Source organism: Trichomonas vaginalis, chromosome II (assembly GCF_026262505.1).
Source record: "Trichomonas vaginalis G3 chromosome II, whole genome shotgun sequence".
Classification (NCBI taxonomy): Eukaryota; Parabasalia; order Trichomonadida; family Trichomonadidae; genus Trichomonas; species Trichomonas vaginalis.
In genome coordinates, this window is record NC_067204.1 from 16,652,487 (window position 1) to 16,674,017 (window position 21,531).

Genomic DNA, 21,531 nt, shown 5'->3' on the forward strand with positions numbered 1-21,531 from the left:
ATGTAAACATTTACTTTATAAAATGAAATGTATAAAATAATAATAAATATATAAAATTAACGATAAATCTTATCACGAATCATTCTTCTTTCCAAATCAGTCAACTGATAGAAATCATGTTTGTTATGTCCAACAATACTTTGGAACAAATCGTCCTTTAAGTATAATTCAGGGCATTCCCTCAAAATCTTCTTATTTGTCATTTCTTTTGGTTCGTATTTCTGCCAAGTAATTTGAGAGAAAGGTTTTGGAGATGATTGTTGCAAACTCTCGTGAACTCTCACTCTTGCCTCGCATTTCTCCTCTTCAGAGACTTGTACAGGCCTCATTCCCATCAAAGATGTTGTTCTAAACATTCCATAAACAAATGCTCTCGCTTCTGCATTAAAAGAATACTCAGAAATCTGTTCCATGGCTGCCAAAGCGTTTTCTGTTCTTAATAGTTCATCTTGTTGTTCTCTGTAGATCTGAACTAACTGGCTTTTTGCTGCTTTCATCGTTATTATGTTCGATAACTGCATAATTAAACTGGAAAACTTTCCTTTGTATCTCGGACCTTCGTCTTCTGTTTCGAACTCGTCTTCTGGGAGTCTGACAATCAAAGATGTTGGATCTGATGGAACAACAGCTGTTTCTTCCTTGAAATTAACAATTTGCCATCCTTTTTCTTCCAAAAAACGTGACAAATATTTTGTTTTTGCGAACAAACTCAAACAAACGATCAAAGTGCCTCTCAACGTGTAAGAATACGAATTCATTGCAGCGTTGTAGATAATAGATGCCAAATCCAACGCGCTGACAATCATTTCTGGTGCTTGAGATGCTAAATGGCCAATTGCGAAGAAAGCTCCTCTTTGGATGTCAATATTCTCTTTGTTGTTGCAATCATCAATCAGTCTTGGAATAACTGTTGATAACATCGCAAGACCTGTCTGTGTCTTGCTTAATTGCCCAAATAAATGTGGTGGAATGTTGATTTCTTTGTCACTTTTTTCAGAAAACGCTTTTTCTACTGCGTTATTGTACAAAGAAACATATTCAAGATTTCCTTTCGTCAGCCACCATTCTATCTCGTTATCTGTATTTGCAAGTGATAATGCTTCTTCTCTAGATAGTATTAGAGAGTATATCGCGTGGCTTCTTCGAGATAAAATCGAATGCATTTGTGAATCTCCCATAATATCGATAATACAAGCATTATCCATCATCATGATGTCGCAGAGACATGTGAGTGCTAATGGAAACATCTCTTCGCCCTTGGAAATGTCTAAATGTTTGATAAATGGAACTAAAATTTTCAGAAAAACGTTTATGTGGAAATTTGGAGTTTCTTTCACTTTTTTGTACAGACCAAGTATGGCTTCGTGCGAGATAGGATGCACTTTGGACATAAGGAGTCGCAAATACATGGGAGCTGCAATTGTTGTGCAGGGATATAATTTTATTGATTCAATTATCAGTTTTGCAACGGATAAGGACTGGATCGCAGCGATAGACTTGAATATGGTGTTCGCTATTTCCCATTGCTGTATCAATTTCGTTCCTTCGTTCTTCACAATTATTGAACATAAGAATTTGAAGACTTGAACTAAAGGAGCTGTCGGATCAAGGTTGTGATTGCATGATATGTTATGAATGGATAGAAGAAATAGGTTCTGGAGGGCGTTTGACGATGCAATAATTGCGAATCCGTATTCCCTTGGTAAAAGGAAGTCAAAGAAGGAGTATAATACATCTACAATTATTTTCTGTTGGGAAATGTTGATCGTCATGAACTGATTCGTGAAAAAGTTCAATAATGAATCATAAAAGTTTCTGGAAGCAGCTGCTAAGGCCATTGTCTCGTCGTATGGAAGGACTCTGAGTATGAGATTGTGAATCTGGGTCCAATCCAATTGTAATGGGTCTTCATTTGAAACTAATGAAAGAATATCTTTCGATGGAATGCCAGTAGAGAAAATATTGAATAGTGTAAACAATTCTGAGGAACTTCCCTCTGGATCTTTGACAAATGAACCTTGATTACTTGTAAAAGTCGTTGGAAGATCGTCGATTTGAGAAGTTTTAGTGCAAGAAAGGCGAACTAACTCGTTAAGAAGCTCTAATGCATCTTGATTACTTGAAACAGCAGAAAGAGATTCAATAATGTTGTTTTGAATTAAATATGAAATTAAATAAGAGCGATAAGGGGTTAAAATGGAGTGCTGAAGCGAATCTAGCTTGAGTATTCCCTTAATAATAGAAACAGAGATTGAGGGATCTGAAGGAATCTGTAAAAAGATTTCTGGCAAAATATTTTTTTCAATTCCGTAGAAAAAAAAGCCAGCCCATGAGTGTAAGATCGATATAAGTGAATCTCTCGGAACATCGTATTTATGATCAAAAATCGGAACTAAAATCTGTGAAAAATAAATAGAATATCGCGCTGGTGAATCATAGTCTTCGGCTTGCTGTAATAAATAAGGAATAATCTTAGTGGAACCTTCTCCGAGCGATTCTATGAAAATATAATTGATTTCATTGAAAAGTGTATTCATTTTTGAGGCAAACATACAATGTTGGGCTAAATACGATAGAATAATAGGTTTGTAATTATGTTTTGGTACATAGTATAAAGAAATTAAAGCGCGAATGATGGCTTTTGGTAAATAATGTCTAATATGAAGCATTACGCTAACTATACTGAAACAAACTGATTTTTCGTTATCACAATCTGTAAATGTGTCCGATACTTTTTGTTCTAAACTGTTTGCTACTAATTTATCAAAATTATACTCTTCTACAATTGAATCATGCGATAATATTTCGAGTTCGAGTACTATTTTGAGTAATTCTGAGCGGATCAGTGGATTTTGTGAGACAAATAGTTGATGAATATACATAGCTATAATACTTAAATCAAGTTCATCAATATTTTGATTCGGAACATCAAGCGCGAGCGAAGATATAAGCTTGTATAACTCCGTTGGCTTTAAATGTGATTCATGTGCTTCCTTCAGTCCGCATGTGAAGACTGAGGAAATCATAAATGAAAAAAATTATTCCAAAATGTGTTGTTGTTATATGATATTGGATCTATATTTACCGTCCGATTTTTAAAAAGAGTAGGGGTAATTTTAGCTAAAAGTGACACGCTTGTAAAAAGCGACACACCCGTGAAGGGTGTGATTACCGATCGGTAATTTCGACAGTTTAGAATTTAAAATTTTTTATGGAACTGTTGCGAGTTTCATAAAGAATTTAAGGAATATAAGCAAAGATTTGAATCAAAATCTTAGACCTAAGCCGCTCGATTCGCTCGCGGCTTCCGCGAATTACAGATCAGCAAAGATTTGAATCAAAATCTTCGAACTAAGCCGATCGCTTCGCTCGCGGCTTTCTTTATTATTTTAAATTTGCATATTTCCATCAAAAGTTCATAAGGTAAAAAATTTCGTTTATTTTTACTAAGAAAAAAAAGGTTTTTGATAATAAATTTATTTTATTTCGAAAAAGTAGCAATAATCGTAAAAGGGTATTGATAGGCTTGCTAAAGTAACTAATTTTAGCTGTCAAATACTTTTGTATTTTGAAGTAAATTAGTATAAATTTGTTTTTACTTTTATTTCGAAAAAGTAGCAATAATCGTAAAAGGGTATTGATAGGCTTGCTAAAGTAACTAATTTTAGCTGTCAAATACTTTTGTATTTTGAAGTAAATTAGCATAAATTTGATATTATTTTAACTCCCTTTGAAAACCTCAATTTTCCATACAGAGGGAACGGGAATAGCATCCAATATTCCCTGAGAATGGTTGCGCATTCTCAGTTCCCTCTATATTTCGAACGAAGCTCTCATCGGTCTTTTTTTTTAATACTAAACGTTTTTTTTTCCTGTCACTTTTAGCTAAAATTTGGGTTTGCCTTTTTAAAAATGACATTTATCAGAAAAAAAATTCAATTTGACAAATCAACCTTATCTTGGACTCTCAAAAAAAAATTGAAACGAATACCGCGGCTTCAAAAATAAAATTTTCCTTGAAATTATAAATATAAATAGTATAATCAAAAATGAATATTTCTATAGCTTTAAATTTTTTGTAAAACTGAAAGAAAATTTTAAAAATAAAAAAATGATAAAAATAATTGCATTTATTCAGCATTGTTTTTGCATTTGTTTATTTTCAATATGTTTTTGATCATAAGTTAATTCTACTACTAACTGTATGAGCTACTGATTTCATCTGATATCAGTCGGGTTCACAGACTTGTATAATGACAATTCTCTGAATATTACAAATTTCAAGAATTTCAAATTATATATAAGTATATCACATTATAAGAATTTTCTTTTGTTACAAAGATTTTTGATTAGTCTTACATTTGAATGGGAATTGAAGAATCAGTTCCCACAATCGATCCAAACTCACGCCAGTACAAACTCATTAACCAAGGAATTACTCAAATAACAATAAAAGTCCCATCAAATGGTAAATTACAGCAAGTCATATTAAATGGTAATGCAATACGAAGTCTTCCTCCGAAATTCGGACGTATAACAAGCTTATCTCTAGCTAAAAATGGACTTTCAATGATTCCGCAAGAAATGATTGATGCAATTTCGACGTATTCTTTACTAGAATTCATTGATTTATCATATAACAACCTTGAAAAGCTTCCTGTTCAGTTTGAGGCACTTAAAAATCTAAAATCAGCAGTATTATTCGGAAACAAATTAAAAGAATACGTATATACTGATCTTCCCTTAGAAAATCTTGATTTAGGAAGAAACTTATTTACAGAAATACCCCATTTTAATGCAAAATTAACAACTCTATCAATGGATTCAAATCGAATTCAGACATTAAATGCAAAACTTAATAATTTGATCAAACTTTCTTTACAGAATAATATAATCGAGTCCATATCACAAGATTCATACTTTAGAATGCTAGAAACTCTTGATTTATCATATAATATGTTACGAGAAGTTCCAAATTTAGCTAAACTAACTCCAAGACTTAGAAGAGTTGATTTATCTCATAACTTCATTACATCAATCCCTCAGTTACCTAGATCCCTTTCAGTTCTCTTAATTTCTGATAATTGTTTGACATCTTTGCCGCAAGACTTTTCTCAGCTCCCATACATTGTCCACATGGACTTTTCAATGAATAAAATTACGAAAGTCCCTCAATTACCACTTTCTATTCAAATTTTTGACATTTCGAATAATTTAGTGGAAGAAATACCTCCTTCCGAGACACCAGACCTTGTAGAGTTCTTTATACATCACAACAAACTCACAGAACTTCCAAAACTCAAGTCAAATCAAATCAGAGACTTCAATGCGAAATCAAATTTAATTTCTTCAATAGATCCAACAATTTTCTGTCCAAATCTATCAACACTTGATCTATCATACAACCAACTCACAGAAATACCTGAAGAAATCTTTACTTTCGAGTCTTTGATGGATTTAAATTTATCATTCAATAAATTAACAACAATTCCTGCAAAAATAGTTGATTCAGGATTAATATTCCTAAATCTCAACTATAATCACATTGAATTCCTTCCAGAACTTGCACAAACCATTGAATATCTTCATCTCGCAAGTTGTGGTTTATCGGAACTTCCTCCATCGGTTTCTTCCCTTAATGACTTAGTTTATTTGTCATGTCCCAACAATAAACTGTCAAATATCCCTGTTATTCCGAATTTGATCAAATTAAACGTTTCTAACAACGAATTAAAGATGATTCCAGAATTACCATCAACACTAACTCATCTTAACATATCCAGAAACTTGTTAAAAGACTTGCCATCAAATCTTCCTGATTTGACAGAACTCGACCTCTCATTTAACTCCATTTCTAATTTACCTATCCAATACAGTTCGAATTCCCTTAAAAATTTGAACTTAAGTGGAAATTTCGAGTTTAATGATACAATTGACCTTTCACACTTCCCAAACCTCGAAGTTTTGAATATCTCTGGTACAGAATCAAATATTACAGGCGATTCTTCAAGGTTACAGATAATATTTTTGGATATTTTCGCAACATCAAGTTCATGTATCTTACAAACGACAGAAAAGACATGCTATATGTCTTACAAAGGAATATCAACACAATACTACGATATTCCTTACGTAAAAATGTCACTTTCCCAAGATTTATCTTTCTTCGGAATTATTCACGCTCACGAAGATAGAAAAGCCACTCATGATGCTAGTAGTCTCCTTAACTCACTAGTTAACAAGCATAAAGACTATATTGACGGTGACATTTTGGATAATATATCCGAAAAGGTAATGGAAGTCGTTGGATCAACAGAAACGTACAAAGAATCGTCAATGACTATTGCTTCTCTTCAGAGTTCAATGCTTACTGTCTCACAAAAAGGATTTATTAGAGTCTGTATTATTCATGACGACGGATCAGTCCAATTTACAGCTGCAAACAACGCGATTAAGTCAAATATTAATGAGCCATTTGTCGTACGTGATTATTTGTCTCATTTACGCGATTCAGGAAGAGAATATGTTTATGGTTGTAAAGAACCGATCAAAACAGAGACAATTTTCCTTGAATCGGCTAAATTCGTAATTATAGGTAGTGAAAACATTATTAATGAGTTTCCAGTTGAAATTTTATCTGAATTTGGAAAGAAATACGATTCTGCGCAGGAACTCGCACACGTAATATTTAACATCTCATTTAATTATAGCAGAAAGGCCAATGCTTCTCTTTTTGTTGCATATCTGAAATAATTTTATAAAATGTTTTAAAAGTTTTGTTATTATATTATATAACTCTCCTAATTTGCTATTTTTGTTCAAGGCTTCTCCTTCAATAACTAATCCTTTATGAGATTTTTTCTTATCAATTTTAGATTGAATCTGATTTCATTTTTCTAATTCAATGCCCATAAAATTCTCGGGATGAGTAAGTTCCTCTATGCTCATTATAAATAATAGTGTTAGTCGATTCACTGCGCTAATCATTTGGATTTCTCATAAAAAAACTATCTATCACCGGCTAATAGGATATCTCAAATTCATGGTACGCCATACTCACATGTTTGGACTAGTAAACTATTTGAAATCATGAAAAAAATTAGAGTGAGAAATTAATTATTCGGAAATAATATGAAATTGCATAAGATAACACCTAATAAGTTGTGTTCTTTCTTGTTTCATTCATTAAATAATGTTTGCATATATTTCGTTTCCATCAAAAAAAATTTTTTTACATTTTTTTATTTTTATAAAAAGCATAACTTCTAAGGAATTTAATTCTTCCTAAAGAATGAATCTGACTATTTTTGAAGAAAGTTATCGAATTCTTTTGAATAATTTTGCCAAAAATATTTATGCCAAATATATTGAACAAAATACTGTTTTCTAGCTATTGTAAAAAATCTAACATATTAAATTATCCATTGTGTCAAATGTATTTCATAACTCAAAAATAATATGATAATTTGTCTACTCAAAATGCGCCCTGCACGGACAAATTGCCCCGCACAAAACGATCCAATTTGAAAAAAATTGAAAGGATTTTCATTTTTTTTCCGTCAGCATCAATGGCGGAGCAACAGAAAGCAACTAAATGGCTCCAACAATTCTTAGCAATAAAAGGTGGTAGTTTTACTCATATTGGAACTGCATTCCAAGATGTTCAAAACTTAAATATTGTTATACAATTACTTACTGACGAGAAGGATGCCAATTATGAAACAATTAACGATGCCCTAGAAGCAATTTTAAATCATAAACTTATGCCAAAATGGGATAGATTGCAAGAAACAGATATTAATCAGTCGAATATGCAAAAAATTGTCCAATTTGTAAATAGACTTGCTGGCCAATATACCATTGACCAAGTCAAGAAAGATAATGCAAACGCGAAACCTTCTGCAAAACCGGCACAAAAATTGCCAAGTCCTAAATCATCAGCTGCAGCTGCCCCAGCGCCAGCCCATAAGCCAAAGCCAGAAAAGACATCTTCAGTTGAAACTACTCATCTGGCAAAGCCTCCTTCGCCAACATCAAATTCGAAGCCTTCACCAGCAGCCCAGTCGAAACCAGCTGAGGAGGATGCAACAATCAGTAGATCCGATTTTGTCTCCCGTCCCATGATGAATAAGCACAGATCAAATACAATAGCACCAAAACGCGCAGCTGAAAGCATTTTAGCAGCTCAGGCCGCTATCGCTGGAAAGCCAATAACTCCTAAAGCCGCTGATACTAACAGTAGACCAATTTCAAGAGGATCTCCAAGAGAAATCTCTCCAAAATCATCAGATTCAGACAAACCAAATTCATTCAAAGCAAGACTTGCCTTTGCACAAAGCAACCTTGCCCATCAAAATGCTCTTAATCCATCAGCAAAGATTTCATGCAATCCTCCTGGACACAGAAATACATCTCCTACAAAACCACAACCTACATTCGCCGAAGAGCCCCCAAAAGAGGAAGAAAAACCAGTTACAAGACCAGCATTACGTCCTGTTCCTAAGGAAGAGCCAAAGAAGGAAGTTGAAGAAGAGAAACTAGTCATAAAACCAGCTCTCAGACCAGTACCAAAGGAAGAACCGAAGAAAAAAGTCGAACCAGAAAAGCCAATTTCGAAACCAGCTCTTAAACCAGTTCCAAAAGAAGAACCAAAGCCAGAACCAAAACCAGTTCCAAAGCCAGAACCGAAGAAAGAAGAGCCAAAGAAGGAAGAAGAGGAAAAGCCAATTTCAAGACCACCATTACGTCCAGTTCCTAAGAAGGAGGAAGAAGAGAAACCAGTCATCAAACCAGCTCTTAAACCAGTTCCTAAAGAAGAACCAAAACCAGAACCGAAGAAAGAGGAAGAAGAGAAGCCAAAGGAAGTAGAGGAAGAAAAGCCAAAGCCAGCATTCAAACCAGAACCGAAGAAAGAAGAGAAACCAAGAGCTTCATTCAACCTTCCAAAGAAAGAGGAAGAAGAGAAGAAAGAAACACCAGAACCAACAAAAGAAGAAGAGGAAAACAAAGAAGCACCAAAACCAACAGAAAACGAAGTACTTCCTCCTCCAAAGCCAGTCTTAACTACCGATGAAGTCTGTGTCAATTCAGACATGCTCAACTTCCCAACAGCATTCCGCCGCACAAGAAGAAACACTGTCTTCGTCAAACGTCCTTCCCTCAAAGACGTTTCTCCAAAGGAACCAGAGCGTCCTAAACCAGCAGAGTCTCCTGTCATGCGTCCAGCCGCAATGGCCGGAATTCCAGACCAATTCTCTTCACCTGTTGCAGGGGGAGGTGGCAGAGCAAGGAGGCCACCAATGCCAGGAATGGGACCAGGAATGCCGATGCCAGGATTGGGCGCAGGAATGCCTAAACTTCGCAAGGTAAATCAGCCAGGAGTTCCTGTTTACACGAAGAATGAAGCTGGAACACCACGTCCAGGCAAAGAAGAGAAGAAGAAGGAAGAAAAGAAGGAGAAGAAAGAGAAAGATCCAAAGCTTAACGAAGTTCCTAAACCATCAGGAGGAGGATTCTTCAAGAAACTCTTCGGAAAAGACAAAGGCAAAGAAGAAAAGACTAAAGAGAAATCACCAAAGTCTTCCGGTAATGATATCAATGGTTGGCTTTCTTTGATGGGCGTTGAAGTTTCAAACATCGCAACAGACTTCAAGGACGGAACAAACTTGATCAAACTCATCAAGAGCATGACAGGTGATGAGATCGAAGTCAAGCCTGTTAAACCAGCACTCTTGAAGTTCCAGAATCCTAATTTGGATGAAGCCATCAAATATTTCGATTCAAAGAATTTGACAGCTGGAAAGAACCACATTTCAAAGGACGACTTCATGAATGGTAATGAGAATAACATCAAGAACTTCTTGGCTGGCTTGATGAGCAAATATCCTAAGCCAAAGAAGTAATTTTTTATTTTTGATTTAAGTAAAAAAATTAAATGGATCCGAGGATTGTATTAAAAAAAGAGATAAAAAACGAATAAAAAACATTTATTTCAATCAAAAAGAAGAAATGAAAAAAACTATTAAAATTAATTTTTGAAAATCTATCATTAATAATAGAATGTCTGAATATTTTTATCGGTATTAGGATTCATGCTTTATCTATTTAGTTTTGCTCCAACTATATAACAAAATTATTTGAAATATAAGAAACTTCGGAAATAGTTTATGAACAATAATTAAGTTTTTAGACATGAGATGAGCTAATGGTAATAGCAAAGCCGAGAGCAATAAGATTTGTAAAAATCTTGCGTATTTAAGGCTATAAGTACATAAATTTTGCACATATAAATAAACCTGCATTCAGGATTGCCATTTGGTGCTCAAGGGCTATAGTAGAGCACTGTATTGAAAATTTTCAAAATATTTTCAAAGAAAACTTTTTTCCCAAGGTAGATATTGAACATTTCATCATTCAAAAAGCAACTTCGGAAGGGTCCATCAAAAGTAATGGATTAATATCTGATTTTGAAGATCTTTCGTAGAAATTTCTTCCTCGAAGAGAAATAGTTTCAGGAGATTCTTCTGGAACTTGCGACATAGTGATTTGAGTCTTGAAATTCTCGGCTGTACACTCTGGAGGTTTAATATTTTTCAAATTGGCAGAATTTATTGATTTGGATGAATTATTTTCTGAACTTGGTGACATGTAACTATATTTGTGATAATGAAGCAAAAAATCTTGAAGGGATTTGTATCCTTTCGGTAATCCATTTTTTGAATTCATAAATTTTGTCACTTTTCTATTAAAAAATAACTACTTTTCTACTTCTTGTATTGAATCGTCTCGTGTCGATATATAAGTAAATTCTGTAGATAATTCGTGGGGATAATATAACTCAAGATTGTATTAGCCGATTTTCTCCAAGCTCAAACATCTACATATATACGCTATGTATAGTCTCTAGCCAGAGTTTCAGGCCATAATTTTGGTTGGAAGGAAGTGACTGTACCTTTACTTTTTTTCGACTTGAATTCAAGAGAATATACAGATCCTAACGATCGAATATATAAAAATTTAGATAGTAACAAACAAAAATATTTTTACTTTGCTATAAGATCATCAATTTTCTTTTGCTTAGCTAAAACTTGTTGTTTTAGTAAAGCACATTGCTGCTGTTTTTGAGCTAATGTTTCTTCTTTTTGAGATAATAATTTCTGCAGCTTCTTTATATTTTCCTGCGCTCTTGCAAGTAAAACTTGCAATTCTCCATTTTTAATAGTCATTTCTTCCATTTGAATTTGCATCTTCCTAACTTTCACAGAATCTTGCTTTTCTTCTTGTAGATCACCTGTTGAACTCATTGACCTTCTTGGCGATTTAAGTTCATCAACAGGTTTTTCAACCAATTCAACACCATAAATATCCATTCTTGTTGATTTCTTTCTTTTCAGTTCCTCATTTTCTTTCTCTAAAGTCTTATGTTTCTCCTCTAAGTTCTTTAGTCTTTCCTTGAGTTTCTTCGCGTATTTCTGGAAATCTGTATTAGGACTTGGTTGTTCTGTTTTAGATTTCATTTCTTCATTTTGGCTTTCTAACTTCCTGACTTGATCACTTAATTCCATGTTTCTTCTTTGCATGTAACGACTGGTTTCTCTGCTTTCTTCCAATGATATTTCAAGCTGTCTCTTATCATTCTTAAGTTGAGTTAACAAACGAGAAACTTCTATCAATTCCTCTGATTTCTTCATTTCAGATCTAAGTTCTTCTTTGTTATCGAATTCTTGAGCTCTCTTCATCTCTCCAACTTGTAATTCCAAGAATCTATCAGTTTCTGTTCTCATCTGAAGCAGTCTTTCTTGGAATTCTTGTCTTTGGTTTGCCAATTCTGTTTTAAGAGTTTCTATTGTATTATTCAAGTTCTGCTGTATTCCTTCTTGGTTCTTAAGTTTATCATTAAGATCCGACATCTTATGTTTCCTTGTACTGGCTTTTCTTTGAAGTTTTTCAACAGTTGCAGCATGATTTAATATTTGCGCTTTATGAATTAAATATTCATCTTTCTTCATAGCACAAACAACATCAGCTTTCTTTGCTTGCATATATTTATGCAATGGATAGTCTATTTCTTCAATTTCACTGTCAAACGAAGAAACAACATTCCATTTCATTGCTTCAATTGTTATTTCGTTTTCAGGTTTAAACATTGTACAAATTTCGGAAGCCAATGTTTTATGTGGTCTTCTTTGGAAAACTTCTCGTGGTAAATCAAACTTAAGATTAATTTGTGGAACATCATAACTTATCCTTCTTCTTGTGTCTTGGAGAGGAATTCTTCCTTGTTCATCATCTTCATTAATAGTATCTAATGGAGTTTGAACAATTCTCTGTTTGCCTCTCTTCTTTATTGGCAAAAGGAACTCTTTACTAAGGTTGTCAACAGCTGTATCTGTTTCACTGACTTCGACAGACATCATTCCTAAGTTATTAGAGCCTTGACTGAGGTCATTATCTGTTAAGTTTTCACCATTGCTTTGATCCAATGTTGACAATCTTTGTGGTGGTAAAGATTTGATTGGTGTTTGCTCGAATTCATCAGGAGTTTCAGCAGTTTTAGATGATGATTTAGTACCTGTTTCGGTTCTATTGGAAGATGATGGAAGTGGTTGTTCAGTTCTATATGAATCAAGTGAAGATTTGTTTTGCTTCAAGTCACTAATGTTTTGCAAGTAAATTTCATTTTGTTTCCTTGCTCTATCCAATTCAGATTTATAAAGATCCAATCTAGCATAGACATCTTTCAATTCTCTTTGCAAAGTGCGTAATTGATCATCATCATTCTCTGACAACGATGATAAATCAGGGGATTCGTGATGAGGAGCAGCTCCATCGAATTGAATTCCAACATCTGAAGTAAGAACATATGTTTTACTTCTCTTACTTCTTGGTGATGATAAATCATCAGATGACATACGCAATGTTGTATCTTTATCAGTGAATTTAGTTGAGAATGAGAACAAAGTCTTTTCATTCTCATTAGGGAATGTAACACCTGTATCCAAAGGAGGTAATGGTTGTGATCTTGTCATTGATTGATTAGAGAATGGCCTTGCAATTATATCTTTTGGAGGTTGCATTGTTGACTCATGATCAACGACAATATTAATTGAAGAATCTTTATTCTGTTGTTTACTGATAGCTTTTCTCATGATTTTAACAGCATTTGCATCTGCAACAGTTGCTTTTTGATCATCAACATCATTGAAAACAGTTTTAGCAAACTTATCAAAATCAAATGAAGAAGGAAGTTCCAATTCCAAAGCAGCAATGATTCTTTCGTAAATACCAATTCGGAAAATGTAATCTGCAATTGCTGCTTGTCTTTGTGAAAGCATTGACTTCAATGCTCTGTTTTCACTTGCTGCTTCTTTAAGACCATATTGTTTTGACTCATATTTAGCCATTTCTTTTTTCAATTCTGATAATTCTTGTCTCTTTGCTTCATATTTCTTTTGGATTTTCTCTCTTTCTTCGGATTCTTCCACAGCATTTCTCTTGTAAAAATCAACTTGTTGATTAAATTGCAAATATTGATCATTTCCTTGAGCGACAAGTTCTTCTATTTGTTCTCTATATCTGTTTATACGCATATCTAGTTCTTTCCTTGAATCTCTGTCTGAAATTAATTCTAATTCTCTTTGATCAAGTTTTTGTTTTGTCAAATTTAATTCTCTGGTCTTACTTTCGAGAGCTGATTGAAGGGCATATGCTCTTTCTGCATCTTTCTTTACTTCTTCAAGACTTGCGTTTAATTGTGCAATTTTATTTCTGGCCTCAATCAATTGCTTCTGTAGCTGAGCAATGTTTGCAGTATTCTTCATAGAGACTTGGTCTTTAGAACGCATTGAGTTATCACTGATATGGCCATTCTTTTCATTTAATTCGTTTTGAAGTAAATCAATTTTAGCTGAATCCTCAGAAACTCTGTTTTCAAGTTGCTGTATGACATTGTTGCGTTGTGCTAATGCATCGCTTAAGTCTTTATTTGCATTCATTAATTCTTTTAAGGCTCTATCGATATCTTCGATATGTGATGAGTATCTTGTTACTGTATCTTGCAATTCGCGCTTTTCAGAAATGAATACAATTTGATCTTGTTGCACCTTAACTTTAAATGCTTCGTAATCTCTGATTTGTTTCTTGTGTTGATCGATCCTTTCATCTTTAATTGCAGCTTCTTTCTCTTTTGCTTGCGTCATGAATTGCTGTCTGTCGTATTGTTGCTCGAGAGTTGATATTTTAGTATTTAACGATTCGTTTTTGCTTTGTAATTCTTGAATTTTGAACATTAAGTCTCTATTTTCATCTTCTAAGAGCTTTACTTTGTCATGTGCTTGCACTAAATTTTCTCTTGGAACATAAGATCCGTCAGTAAGCAAATCTATCTTATCTTTGTATTCTAATATAATCTTTGCTTGCTTATCTATTGTATCTTTCAGTTCTTCATTTTCCATCTTCAGCGATTGGACATCAGGATTCATTTGAAATCCTGATTTGAAAAATATGTTTATTTATCTTCGCACCAACAATGAAAAATTGATTTCTCCAATCTTAGATCAATATTATATCTGAGTTATAATCTAATGCAACATATAAGGACTCCTGCAAAGAACATAACTGATTTTTAATTACTTCGCAATATGAGACTATAAAATTAATACTTCATTGATTTAACATGATGAAATACTGTAATTGCATATAATCTAACTTCTCTATCAGTTATTCTTCACAATATTACTAAATTGAGCTGGAATAATACCAAATTTTTTATATCGTGAAAAGGTATATGGTAATTATACCTCATCGCCGTAAAAGTTCAATACAATAGTACATATAAGGAATACTTAAGTTTGATCAGTTTTGATTTCATATCTGAGCATTTAAGGCATGAAAAACAAATTTCCGATATAAACACCTATATATATATTAAGATAATAAGAAGAATACTAAATTTGATTTTGAGAAGTGTACGTTTAAAATAGATGTCGCGTATCCCGGTGCGCGGTGATCCAGTTAAGAAGAAACATGTCGACAAGAACTTAACAGCCATAGAGATCAAAAAGCTAAGATTTTCTGAAGAAATCAATCGATTATACTCAGATTTATTTGAAGAAAAGAAACAAAGAGTTCTTCAAGAGAGGAAAAATGCAAACCTACCACAGAAAAAAGCTGAAATGCAAAATGATTATGATCAGCTTATTAAAAAAGCAGAAGATTCAAAAAGAGAAATAATGGCAAGAATATCGGATCTCGAATTAGAGAACAATGAACTTCATGATAAGCTAGAAAGACTCTCCCAACAAAAAATGTCACAACTGAAGAAAGATGAAAATCTTGAGATACAAAAAAGGGCTGAAGAAGATTTAGAAACACAATTACATAGTGAAATTGCAGCATTAGAAACTAAAAAGAATGAATATTTACGCTTAGTTAGTCAACAGAGAGAAATCAAATTAGATTTAAAGAAGAAATACAAACGAGTTAAGGACACATATGAAGCATTACTCAAAAAAGTTAAACAGATGGCAATTGATAAAGAAGTTAAAAGAAAACAAAAAGATCTTGAAAAGATCAATGCTGAAATGCAACGAAAGAAGAAAGAAGAGGAAGAGAGGAAGAAAGATCCAATCAATTCTTACAATAACTTCCTATATAATGCAGGATATAGCAACGAACCATATGATATCCCGATAGTTGTTCACGAAATTGATGAGCCTATGGAAATATTGTCAATGTCTGGCGATTCTCTAGAGGAATCTGTCTTTGAAGGAGAACCTAATGTTATTGATGACCAGATTCGACAATTGCTCTCAACTGGCCAATATACAGAGTCGGATCCATTAATTCGAGAGCTGAGAAGTCGTCTGAAGAAAAAGTCGTAATAAGAAAATGATAATTTCTTTATTTTATTAGTTGTTTGTTGCTTACTTAACTTTTATTAAACTATATGTTTGGTTGTTTTTTAATCATTCAATCTGCTTCGGTTATTAACATCAAAGTATCAAATATCTGCAAACAAATGTCAAACTCTAAAGCATTAATAGTGTTCATTAACCTTGTAAAGAGAAAATGTGTGCTATGAAACACGTGAATATGTTAATCTCATTTTCGTGAAATCTCTTATTTAAAATGACCGAAACAGAGAAACAAAGATTTTTTCTGGATGAACTCCGCTCTATTATGCTTGAAGAAATGACCATCTTGAACCTGCTAAATATCTGATCTCTGTTAAAATTAATAAAGGATCAATACATATAAAAGCCGTTCTTAGCAATTTTTATTAGAGATGATAAATTCTCTGTTGGATAACAAAGCCAAAAAGGTATCTGACGATAAATAATATTAGTAAATGCCACAACAGCAATAAAAACATAGATTTTTTAGATATTTTATAGAAAGTCGTTTTATTGAAATCGAAATTAATGCTCATTTCAAAATTAGAACAGAATTTAGTTGAAAGATCATACAATGTAACTGAGTTCATTCTATTTCTTGATTAAAACATGAATGACAAAATTTTTGCGATTTTCTCTTTTCCGATCAAAATTTTTTTAATTTTTTATTTTCGATGGAAACAGAACAACCCAATCAATATAATCCAATTCGTTTTTCATGGAACTCAATTCCAACATCCAAGAGCAGCTTGGATACAACTGGAATTCCATTTGGCTGCGTCTACACGCCATTAAAAGAATTACGTTCTCAAGAACAAATTTTAAACTATCAGCCATGTCTTTGCCCAAATTGCAAGGGTATCATCAACCCATTTTCTACAATTGATCCGCAATCAAAAACATGGATTTGCCCACTTTGCAAACAGAGAGCTCCACTTCCATTAAACTATACAAAAATCGATCAGAACAATGTTCCTGCAGAGCTTTCTCCAGAAAATACAACAGTTGAATATCTAATCGAAGAAAATGAAAATCCAGTTCCTCCTGTTTACTTCTTTGTTGTTGATGTATGCTGCACAGAGAAACAGCATCAACAGTTGAAGAATTTGCTCTTACAAACTCTCGCCTGCATTCCAAATAACGCATTAGTTGGTTTTATTTCATTTGGAACAATTATTTCCGTCCACGAAGTTTACTTTGAGGAAACACCTCACATTTCCATTTTCAATGGCACAAAAGTCTACACAGCCGAAGAATTAAAGAAATTTTTGAAAATTAATCCAATTTCCACAGGCATTCCCAATCGTTTTATTGCACCTCTTAAAGATGCCGAACAGATGCTGAACACAATTATCGACCAACTAAATCCAGATCCATATCCAATTCCGAAAGGAAACAGAGTTAAAAGATGTACAGGCGCTGCTATACATATGGCCGTCGGAATAATCGAAGCAACATTTCCGAAAACAGGTGGCCATGTCATCGTATTCAGTGGTGGCCCAATAACTCATGGTCCAGGCGCAATGGCAGAATTAGAGAGAATTAAAAATGTCAGACAGTTATCAGATATTTCCAAATCAAAGCTTACTGAAGAATCATTGAAGTTCTTCACAGAACTTGGCAATAGAGCCAACAGTTCAAATATTTCCGTAAATTATATCGCGGCTTCATTCGAAGAAACAGGTTTCCACGAAGTAGAACCGTTAGTAACAGCGACAGGTGGCTTCCATACGATCGGCGAAGGTTGGGCTGATGCAGATTTAATTGAAACTGTCGTCAGATACTTCCAGCGTGAAGCTCCGTACTCAGGAAGCGAAGCAATCGTTACTATAAACGGTTCTTCGCATCTGAATGTTACAGGAATGATCGGATGTGGCATTGCCAACCCTCCTGTAAATAATTTCTTCTCAATTAACAACAAAGTCGGACTTAGCGGTACAGATCAATGGAGAATTGTTGGCCTGAGAAGAGGTACTTCCCTTGGCATTTTCTTAGACTCAAAAGGTGGAGTGAACGGTGAAAAATGTTTCATCCAATTATTATGCCGTTACAGATATTTCGTAACAGGAAAAACCCACTTAAGAGTCACAACAGCAGCAGTTTCCTTCGACGACAATCTCTCAAGCCAGCTTACAGGATTCAACCAAGAGGCTGGAATCTCATTACTCGGAAGACTTGCGATGTTTAAGATCAGATCTGAGACTGTTCGCAAGGTAATCGACGAAGTTGATAGCTCTATCGTTGAATTCTGCAAGAAATACGCTCCTGGAGCTAATTTCAATCAAAATACTATCGGAATTCCACAATTAATCTTTTATCTTCGTAGACTTAAAGTATTCACCGGCCAAAATACAACTCCAGATCTTACAGCATCAATAAGATGCACATTTAATATATTAGATCCAAACGACAGCGCATTATTACTTGTTCCAATATTACGTAGGTATTGCCTCGGAAAAGAGGTCGAAGAAATGCCTTTGAGCCAAGATTCCCTCGATCCGCAATGGATTTTAGTACTCACTTGCTTCTCAAGGGTTGTTGTCTGTTGCGGAAGAGATGTCGCTTCCTGGAGAAACCAAAACATTCATGAACAGCCAGGACACGAAGATCTCAAGTTAATTCTCGAGAAATCTCAAGCTGACGCCAAGAATTTTGCCGATTTGAGATTCCCAGCTCCACAATTTATTGTTTGCGACCAAGATTCATCATTATCTCGCTACTTACTTACTGCTGTCAATCCACCACCTCTACAGCTTGAAGCAAAGAAATCTGCAAATTCCCTTGACACAGATTCGGGTGATTACGGTTCATTCGTCGACAGATTACGTCAACTATCTAAATAAATCTTATAAATGTAATCTTTTTTTTTAGATTTTATTTTTTAATTTTTCACAATCATAAGAATTTATAATGACTAGTAGATACTGTTCGCGACAGTACACATCTACTCAAATAAAAATTACTTTACGATAAAAATTATTTGAATTTTTTTTGAATAATGTGCCATTACACTGATCACAATCATCTATATATTGACACATGGAAATTAGGAACCAATATTATATGTAAAAGTCTTTTTAGATGTTATAATTTTTTTTGATTTCATTTTAAATGAATTATCTATCTTGTCAATAGCTACCAATCCACAAACTAATACAATCTGAAGTTGAAATTAGAGATGAAAAATAATAATTAAGTTTTGATTTAAAAAATTAAAGAAAAAAACATATGTAAAAGTTAGTAAAATTAATTTTTACTTAATCATATTAATCACTATCAGGTTTTTCTTTCAAAAGAGTGTCTTTGTACTTTAAATATAGATTATGGAATTGTAAGTTGTAAGTATTACGTAAATATTCGGTAATCGTTTGATTCTTGTTTGCAAAATTCAATCTTACATTTGGATTTGCACCCTTCAGGAGGAGGTATTCGAAAACATCTGCGTTCGGGAAAGGTGAGTTTAAGAAAACCATCAAGAGAGAAGGTATTGATGTGTTATCTTGTGGAGACTCTAGAGGATAACCATTCTTCAAAAGAATATCAATAAAATCAATGATAACCTTATTAAACTTTAAATCACTCAATATTTCACCTATTGGGTATGACTGTTGAGGACTTGGTGTAAAGAATGAGTCTCTCAGTTCTTTATTAAACCTCTCGAAAGCAATTTTTGTTGTTTCAGGGTCTTTAAGCATGCAAATGCTTTGGAAAGACGAATAATATGGTGCAGCAGCAGTTGTTGTCGTACCTTTCGGAGGGTTGATGTATTTGATCTTTCTAATGAGTATTCTTGTGATTTCTGGCTGAACAGTGTAACATGCAGATGTGAATGCATTCTTTCCTTCAGATGTGTAGTAATTGATATCAGAATACTTCATAAGTAGCTTGATCGTATCAATATCTAATCTGTTTATAATTCCAATAATTAATGGAGAGTTATCAGAGTTTTTATCAACTTCTCCAATACAGTTGATGAAGTAAATGAGTGCTTTCACAACTGAATCGCCACAAATCAATAGTTTCTTGCAAATTTGTGTAATAGCGTTTTTATTCGCTTTCTGGAATCTATTGTATTCAAAGCCATATAGAGAGAAAAGTTTGAATGTATCTGATATTCCACTAAATGATGCAGCATAAAGAATTTTCTTCTCAGAATCTGCTGAAGTTTTGTATTCTTCTTCGAAGAGTGCTTTAAGTTTGCCTGTAGATTGATATTTTGATAATAAGTATGATACAATTTCAGTTGATCCATATCTTGCAGCAACGTGTATTGGTTTTATGTTGAACTCGTCTGCTTTGTCAAAATCGAATTTACATATCTCGATGAAGTATATGAAACATTCAAACGCGTTATACTTTGCAGCATGAAAATGAAATTGAATTTTTCTATTATCTAGGAAAAGAAATGATTCTGATTCATTAACAGGGACACGAATATGCTTTTTTAAGAGATCTGCATCATCTTCTTCAATGATAGACATTATTTTCTTTTCATAGTTGCCATTACTCATTTTTATTTTTGATTTCAAATTTGCCAAATATTCGCTCAAATTTTCCAATAATTATTTTCTGATCGTCTTCAAATATTTTTTCCATAAATTTTGATATTCTCATTGAAATTGCTCAGTGCATCATATTTGAATTAAAGTGCTGACTATATATACACATTTTTCAAAGAAATTTAGATATTTTCTATTTGAAATTCCAAATCTTCTCATTATTAATTTCCATTAAACATAAATATATCAAATATAAATGCGCGCGCACACAAAAAAAAAATTAAAAAGTAAGAGAAGCAATAGATTCTTCAAAATCTTGAAGACGAATAAGCTCCGTGAATAGAATTTTATTACCTTTGTCAACTTTAACAAAATAGTTACCTATTTGGCATAGTTCTGTTGAAAGAAGATGAAGTTCAAGTGAAACTTTTTTGTTTTCATAAATTATTACATTATCATTTGGATTATATAATTTTTTTGTATTATCAATATATGAATTAGATACTGTAATTGAACCTCCTGAACTAGAAGCTCCAAACAAATATTGACCATTTTGTTTGTTATTTGCAATGAAACAGTTTTCTAAAGTAGCAGCACACTCATAACATAAAATCATTGAAGGAGTACCAGTAGGAGTAGAAACAGTGTTGTTTATGAAAACAATGCTGTCATATTTTGTTGTTTGTTTGTATCCTGTCCAACAAATTCTGGAGTTTGCATAGTTTTCATCAATAATTGAATATTTTATTGAAGAAGTTCCTTGTCCTGATCCTATTTCAAAAGCTGTATGAGTTTGGCCATAATTTCTTGTGATGTTGTTTTGTAAAAATGAATTATTTCCACAAAATAAAAGAAGTGTATCAGATGATCTTCGATCTCCTCGGTTGCTATATGTTATCGATGAATCATGAACTTCATTGATTTTTGTAGGATCATCTGATAAATAAATAAGGCAAAACGATCCAGTGCCTGTCGATTTAGATCCAAAACTGCAAACTTTTTGAATGGAACTTTAACCTTGTTCGATGTAAATAGATCCACCTTGGCCATTTCGTGATGAGTTTTCGAAGGTATTTGTAGAAATAAGTGACTTAAGATCTGGTGAATTAAGAATAATAACTCCTTCTTCACCAAGTTTG

The 21,531-nt window shown here is 33.4% G+C and overlaps 7 protein-coding genes across 7 annotated transcripts, besides 2 other annotated features; 4 read left to right on the top strand and 3 right to left on the bottom strand.

The window, feature by feature from the left end:
• Nucleotides 1-56: 56 nt before the first annotated feature.
• TVAGG3_0556690 (cytosolic regulator pianissimo family) lies at nt 57-3,026 on the bottom strand (the record flags this gene model as incomplete). The annotated part of the gene is made up of 1 exon (XM_001326102.1): nt 57-3,026. One exon carries the CDS (start codon nt 3,024-3,026, stop codon nt 57-59), a length of 2,970 nt encoding a protein of 989 aa, XP_001326137.1.
• Nucleotides 3,027-3,102: 76 nt separating this feature from the next.
• Nucleotides 3,103-3,903: a mobile genetic element.
• Nucleotides 3,904-4,055: 152 nt separating this feature from the next.
• Nucleotides 4,056-4,136: a mobile genetic element.
• A 3-nt stretch (nt 4,137-4,139) lies between these two features.
• TVAGG3_0556720 (uncharacterized protein) lies at nt 4,140-7,202 on the top strand (the record flags this gene model as incomplete). Its single annotated transcript, XM_001326101.1, has 1 exon — nt 4,366-6,753. One exon carries the CDS (start codon nt 4,366-4,368, stop codon nt 6,751-6,753), a length of 2,388 nt encoding a protein of 795 aa, XP_001326136.1.
• Nucleotides 7,203-7,556: 354 nt separating this feature from the next.
• Nucleotides 7,557-10,002, top strand: TVAGG3_0556730 (calponin-homology domain, CH-domain family; the record flags this gene model as incomplete). The annotated part of the gene is made up of 1 exon (XM_001326100.2): nt 7,569-9,902. The coding sequence occupies one exon, from the start codon at nt 7,569-7,571 to the stop codon at nt 9,900-9,902; it is 2,334 nt and encodes a 777-aa protein (XP_001326135.1).
• Nucleotides 10,003-10,784: 782 nt separating this feature from the next.
• Nucleotides 10,785-14,508, bottom strand: TVAGG3_0556740 (uncharacterized protein; the record flags this gene model as incomplete). Its single annotated transcript, XM_001326099.1, has 1 exon — nt 11,043-14,480. The coding sequence occupies one exon, from the start codon at nt 14,478-14,480 to the stop codon at nt 11,043-11,045; it is 3,438 nt and encodes a 1,145-aa protein (XP_001326134.1).
• Nucleotides 14,509-14,981: 473 nt separating this feature from the next.
• TVAGG3_0556750 (uncharacterized protein) lies at nt 14,982-16,194 on the top strand (the record flags this gene model as incomplete). Its single annotated transcript, XM_001326098.2, has 1 exon — nt 14,982-15,881. The coding sequence occupies one exon, from the start codon at nt 14,982-14,984 to the stop codon at nt 15,879-15,881; it is 900 nt and encodes a 299-aa protein (XP_001326133.1).
• Nucleotides 16,195-16,561: 367 nt separating this feature from the next.
• Nucleotides 16,562-18,740, top strand: TVAGG3_0556760 (COPII-coated vesicle budding; the record flags this gene model as incomplete). Its single annotated transcript, XM_001326097.1, has 1 exon — nt 16,568-18,736. The coding sequence occupies one exon, from the start codon at nt 16,568-16,570 to the stop codon at nt 18,734-18,736; it is 2,169 nt and encodes a 722-aa protein (XP_001326132.1).
• Nucleotides 18,741-19,132: 392 nt separating this feature from the next.
• On the bottom strand, nt 19,133-20,404 carry TVAGG3_0556770 (Ankyrin repeat family; the record flags this gene model as incomplete). Its single annotated transcript, XM_001326096.2, has 1 exon — nt 19,160-20,404. The coding sequence occupies one exon, from the start codon at nt 20,402-20,404 to the stop codon at nt 19,160-19,162; it is 1,245 nt and encodes a 414-aa protein (XP_001326131.1).
• Between the last annotated feature and the right edge of the window lie 1,127 nt (nt 20,405-21,531).